This window comes from Egretta garzetta, unplaced genomic scaffold, assembly GCF_000687185.1.
Source record: "Egretta garzetta isolate BGI_Z169 unplaced genomic scaffold, ASM68718v1 scaffold7, whole genome shotgun sequence".
NCBI classification, from domain to species: domain Eukaryota; kingdom Metazoa; phylum Chordata; class Aves; order Pelecaniformes; family Ardeidae; genus Egretta; species Egretta garzetta.
The window spans coordinates 1,353,387-1,359,862 of NW_009260350.1; the positions used below are offsets into that span (position 1 = coordinate 1,353,387).

General features: G+C 45.2%; 1 protein-coding gene across 4 annotated transcripts in view; it reads left to right on the forward strand.

The window, feature by feature from the left end:
* Positions 1–6,476, forward strand: part of TPCN1 (two pore segment channel 1) — a 49,209-nt gene that overhangs the window by 17,625 nt on the left and 25,108 nt on the right. For 3 of the 4 annotated variants that reach the window (XM_009642845.2, XM_035898311.1, XM_035898312.1), the window contains exon 2: positions 3,835–3,959. In XM_009642845.2, the coding sequence (XP_009641140.1) occupies positions 3,835–3,959 (125 nt within the window). Of the gene's footprint in view, positions 1–3,834; positions 3,960–4,172; positions 4,586–6,476 lie in introns of those variants that run through there. The other variant, XM_035898313.1, reaches the window with a different exon arrangement.

Here is a 6,476-nt window from a genome sequence, read left to right on the forward strand (position 1 = left end):
GCGGGGGGGGGGAGGAAGACTCCTTGCTGTGACCAGTCAGCATTTTGACTCCTTTCCCATTAGTTGTTCATGTTCGCTGGTGAGCAAATTCTGCTATATGCCAAAACAAGAGAGCACGGCACATGAGGCTCTGCTTTACCACCACACTCAGCCTTAAAAGCTCTTTGTCCCACAGCTAAGCCTTCCAACAACTTGCACTTAGAAACATCCTGCCGCTAAGACAGCGATAGGGAAACGATTTAACTGAAGTCTGAGCCACCTTCCTCAGAGGGGAGGGGAGAAAACGTTTAGTTCTGCAGAGAGCAGAGGAAAATCTTTTGTGCGTGGCTTTCCCTTGAGGAAGCTGCGAAATTGAGGATCAGCTTTCGGAGAGGAGGGAGGGAGGAACTTCAGATCTGACTTGTCTCCCTCTCCCTGACTCCGAACACAAGTGTGCCCGCTTCCCGGCGCGGCAGCTGCCATGCGGTGGAGAGAGTCGCCTGCCATCTACTTCGAGGATTACGGGAGTCCTGTGGAGAGATCCTCCTATCTCATTGAGCTCGATACTAATGGTAAATGCCGTCGGGGATGCTCTGCAGCACGAGCGGAGCGGAGCGGAGGTTGCATTAGTCTGTGTCATTGTTATCATGGGAGCAGCTGAGGAAATTAGCTAGCTGGAGGGCTGCCAAACAAACAGTCAGAGGGTTGCTTTTCAAATTTATTATTATTTTTATTATTATTTATTACCCAGATGATGCTGTTGCCTCAGGGATGCTAGATCAACCTTCTGGTACCTGATGGGGAAGGAGCTGATCCACGAAATGCAGCTCCCCACTGGAACACTTTGCCAGTACATTTTCTGTGGTCTGTGCCTAGAAAGATGATGTCTGATTTAGACAGGAGGAAAACATCTTGGTTTCTAGAGTTATTTTTTGTTCCTGATTTGCATCTTTGAGTGCTGTTTTGTATTCGCAACCTTGATCTCACTGGGGCATCTCTTCTGTCTCAGCTGCTGTCTTTCAGCTCTGTGTGAAATGCAGAGAGGGGTCCTGGGTTTTTACTGTGGCGTTATCTTTTCCTACCGTTGATCCTTCTCAAAGAGAGATTGGTCTTTGCGAAAGAACTGCTTCAGGCTTAAAGGTAGTTTTGGCATCTTTTGGTAGAGCATAGTGTTTTGTTTAATGCTACAAACCTTTGCTGATTTGACCACAGTATGTTTTGATGTTCTTAAATTTTGAACATACCGTAATGCTCCAATAACACGGTAATATTGTAAGCAACCTGCTTAACATGTCCCTCTTCCCCAAAAGAGCTAGCACAGCCAAGGTGTTGATTCTGTGCTTTTTCAATATCCCCTGAACTGTGTGAGATGAATCACACTCGGATTTTCTCCGAATACTTGCTGTGTTTTGCAAGGTGAGTTCTGGAAAGGCCTGAAACTCCGGCTCCTGTCAGCGCCTTCACAGTGGTTCCTGGTTTGAGCAAGGCATCCTGCAGCCTCGCCCCAGCCACCGGATAATGAAGGAGCTGCAGGTGACGTGCTGTAGAACTGTCCAGGTGACATCGTGGATGGCACGTACGGCTCTGGGCATCGTCAGGTTATGTGTGATAAGATGAGGTTGCACACTCTGTTCTGACCAGGTCGCTGTGCGTCTCAGCAAAGTTTGGGGGTGTTTGACAGCTCTGCGCCTGTCTGTGGTGACGCTGAGGGCTTCGAGGCTGGGGACTGGAGGCCACTTTGTGCTCTGCCTCTACTGTGACCCAGCTTAGACCCCCATGGAGGGTAGGGTGGGCAGGACGGGGCTGCAGTGTGTTTCGTCTGGCAGCGATCTGTTAGGGTGGGAATGAGGTTTGGAAAATACTTGTCTTCTGGGCAGTAAAGATCTTCAGCAGTGAGACCAGGTTCCGATGAAGATGTGCTCCTTCTGCAACGCTGTTAAGCATTAAATGCAAAAAGGGTTTTGCCACCAGGCTGCAGTTGCAGGGAGTCTGTCTCCCTGAAACACATACACAGTAAAAGCTTTGTAAATAATAACATTTAAGAAATTTTTATAGCTCACAATGTAAAGCTTTGGAGTTTTGCAAATTGCTGTCATCTTTTACTTAAAAGGCAAACCAACCCCAAAGACTGCCATTCCAGTTCTGTGGGTACATAAAATATCTATCGTTCAGGTTTTTTCAAGAACCGTGCTCATTCAAGGTGTAAGAGGGGTGTGTGGGAGGAATCAGCCTCACTCAAACATTCCTCCAGATTTTGAGTGGTATTTTAAGGGTATGGGGGAAGCAAGGAAGAGAAATAGGCTTAAATGCTGCAGGATTCTCAACAATGTGAGTACACAATCTGGAAAGTCTTCACAAATCCCAGATAAATGTTATCTTAATTCGATTCAAGGGTGGAAAAGGTAGCTGTGCAGTTTTTGGTGTGGACCCTCCCCGCTCCTGAGGGTGTTCTAGAAAGGCTGAATGAGTAATTCAGTGAGGATTATTTTGTCATAGCAAAGAGATGTAGCAGATCTTCAGCATGCTGGCGTGAAAGAGGAAAAGAACCTTGTTGTAATTTTTCCCCTCTCTGGGACAACTTCTTGTGAGACAGAGAGAACAAGCTACGGCATCACAGCTTCTGTGCTCCTAAAAAGCAGGAGATCAGCACTTTTGCACTGGCACCATGAATTTTACGTGTACCCTCTTTGGGCACATGAGGCACCGGAGGAGGGAAATCTGCACTGAGAGCAAGAACAACCTTGTGGTTTGGGTAATGACTCAAACTCTGGAGAACTGAGTGTGTGGGTGGCTCCAACACAGGTTTCATGGGTGGCCCTAAGCAGGTCTTGCTTCTGTAGGGTCTCTGCTCGGTGTTCTTTGTCAAAGGTGCAAAATAAAATCCCAGTCCTAGAAGAAGAAACCAAGTGGCATTCCCTTTTTGAACTGTAATTGTCCTCGTGCATGTTTTTCATGTGTCTTAATAGCACCGAGTTTGTAGAATGCAAAAAATGGGAAGTATTCTGGAGTTTATTTACCTGCCTTGCGTAGCTCTCCCACAGGAAGGACACTGTGTATGTGTATGCTTGGGAGTTGGTTTTTGCAATAGAATTGTATTTTTTTAAATGAAATTTTTAGACATGAAATCTAGTACAAATGTTCCTTGGTTTATAGTGCTTTACTGATGAGACAGACATGCTCTAAGAAGGTCCAAAATCAATTTATGGGCTATGAACAGAAAATTAATCTTGCTGTTTGTTTTCGTCAGAGGAGTATTGGTACTTACCTGTGCCAAAGAGTGTTGCAAAGATGCATTGTTTAGTGACTCTGTAGAGCTCTGAAAAATGAGGCTTTCTACTAAAAACACTGACAGCTGCTATTAGCTTCTATACTCAGACTGGTTTCCCTTGCCTGTGGTAGCCCTGTACTCCATTCTTCTGTGTCTCTCCTACCATTAAATGCGAAAAGGCGGTGTTCCTTTACAAGCCCACTCTTATTTTGTGGGTTGGATATCCTCAGAGACTTGTAGCTGTTAGCTGCCTGCTTATGGTTTATGACTGCTGATAGTACGCTACGAACATGACAGCACAGATCTCCTGAGCCAGGACTCCTGCTTATTGTATGAAATAGGATGCTGTCTCTTTTGATGATCTTCTGGGAGCATTCCCGTGTTGAAGTGCTGAGTTTGAGTGTGTCTCTTAAAAGCTCCTACATGGGAAGAGTCAATTTGTCTGTGTACAAGCTGCCAGTTTCCTGGGTACTCTGCCACCTCTTGATGCTTGTCTCTGGTCCCAGTGCCTGGCTTGTTTGCATGCCTCCGATCAATCTCAGCTCGCTTAATTGTAAATCAATTTTTCTCTTATTGTACTGATGCAGATGGAGGTAGCTATGACGTTATTAATGATGCATCCAGCCCTGCTGCAGGGGACTGCTGTGCGCAGCAAAGCTCTGCCCGGCACAACTGGGAAATGAACTACCAAGAGGCAGCAATCTACCTCCAGGTGAGCCCTGCTGTTTGGTGTATTGTGTTCTGAAACCATGGTAGTTTTTGATTATAAGAAACAAAGACCTTCAGTTTTGAGGTTAAAAAATTGGTGCTTTGCAAAGGAATCCACTCAAAGAGTGGGGAGATGCTGGAAGTGCCTTTAGATGCGCTCTGGCAAGTCATTTGGGAGCAACTGAACAAGCCACCTATCCTCTCCCATCTCTCCCAGTGCCAAGGACTGCAGTAGTTGAGGGATTCAGCGCATGTTCAGTTTTGCCACCTTACCATGGAGATTGCTGTAACTTGGCATAGATCGTCATTTTCTCACTTCAGTCGCTCTGGGGTGAATGGTCAGCTCTCTCCTGGAGACATCTCGTGTTCTGGAACTGTGGGTCCTAATCCTTCCTCGGCCACAGATTTGGTGGGTGGCTCTGGGATATTCGTTTAGCATCAGCCAAGCCCTGCAGGTCATGTAAGAGAAGGCAGAGGTCTTGATTTCTACAGGACGAAAGCAGGCTGAGATTAGGATCAGCCCAGGAAATTTATCCTATTTAAAAAGAAAAAAAAAACCAAACAAAAACCAAGCAAACAAAGCCCACCCGTGCTCCAGTTACAGGAAACACCATCGTTACTTCAGCAAAGGTATAGTATTTTTAAGATCGCTGTGCGGTCTCGTTTGATGAATTAAGTATCAAAACTAAGCTTCTCCCGGAGCTGGCCAGGCTCAAATTGTTTCCCTTACTGTCCTTCCTTCCTCCTCCTCTTCGCTCCCTTTCAAAGGCTCTGCGCTGCAGCTTGAGATGCTTTGGACCCAGTTAGGTTTTTTGCTTAAGTCACTGCAAGGTGATTGAAACCATTTGTTCCTCCCTGCTCCTGCCCCACAGGACTGAGGAGCATTGCTTCTTAGACGTTTTAAAACCGGGTAGGTTTGGACCTTGGTAATGCTTCAGCTTCATCGTATGCTAGAGCAGCACTGACAATATAATGGTAGCTCCAGCCCCTCCCGGGCTTTTGTTTAAGCTCCTGATTATTGGAGATGCTCTGCGAAGGGTCATTGAGTTGCTGCAGTGTCTGATGGTAATGTACGCAGCAGGCCTGGCCCTTCAGATGCTGCTGCCTTGGCCAATGGTCGTAACGACAATGTCTTTGAAATGAAGTAGGCATAACTTAAAGAGCATGCAGATTGTTTATTTGAACCAGTAGCTGCAGGCAAGAGTGTCTTATCTAAGAGGACTTCGCTGTCCAGCAATGTTTTCAATTGCTTGGCTACCAAGAGGCAGAATTTAGACTATTTTTCATTCTGCAAGTGTGTTTTGTCAGGCGTGAATAAGAATGCCCTGCTGATCTAAGCTAGCACTCTCTTTGAGGGGGGGGCTTGCGTTTTATAGAGCTTGCTGCTGGGTTTTGTCGCACTCGCAATCTGGCTCGCTGACCCGGCAGTGTGTGTGTGTTCTTAAACAGAATGTGAGCTTGCCTGCGAGATGAGTAAATGAGAAACATTTGAAACTCTCTTCTGAATTCGTCTTGAGAATGCTTCGCTTCTTAAAGGAGATCCTGTTTCCTGACCTTGTTATCTATTTGCAATCATAGTAATTCTGCTTTGACAGTAATAGCTTAACTGTCCTTACAGTAATTGCTTACTTGGAAAGATGTTAATTTAAAAAAACCAACCAAACAAACAACAACTTCTTGTGCATCTGAGTGTCCCAGCTAGGGAAAAATGATCTCTCACGATCGTTTCCTAGAGGCAGCAAGTTTCCTGTGAGTGACTGAAGCTCCCTTGCTTTAAACCATTGACTCAAGAAAGAGAAGAAGCTGTTGGGTGGTTTTGCATGATAAACCTCTAAATTCTCCCCACACTAAATTTTGTCCTAGAGGTAAAAGTAGTAATGATGTAGCTATTTAAAACTCAGTTGTAGGCAAACTGTTAAGATGGAGTATCTGACCTTTTAATGTTAATTAAGCTTTCTAGTTAAGAGGGAATGACAAATCAGCATAGAGACTTGTTAATTTTTCATGGAGTCTGTCTTCTCACATTCTCGAAGCAGAAAACACTGCGTGTGCTCCAGTGTTTTTCTCCCAGGCATTTTGCAAGGCCAAGATAAGGAGGAGCAACTGTCAGCCAGGTGCCCTGGAGCTTATGTGTGTTTTCATGTTCTGTCCTGCAGAAGTTTAATCAAAGAAGTCTGTAAACATGTGGAAGTGTTTGCAAATAAATGGAGTGCTGTGTTTATCTTGGGATGTTGACTAAAGTTGCTTTGCCCACCTTTCAGCACCCTTCCTCACCGTGAAAAGGTGCAAAGGTTTCTGAAGCAGGAGTTTGTGGATATCAATGAGTTTCATTACTGAAATATGCTTATGAACAGAACCCTGCATGTGTAGGGTTCATTCCTCAATAAACAGATCAATGTCAGGCTGTAAAGTGGGAATGGTCTGTTGGGAATTGTGTGTAATCCTTATAGAAGTCTGCGTTCTTCATGCGGAAAGCTCTGTTACAGTACCAAGAGTCACTAATGCTGTTTTCTTCTTTATT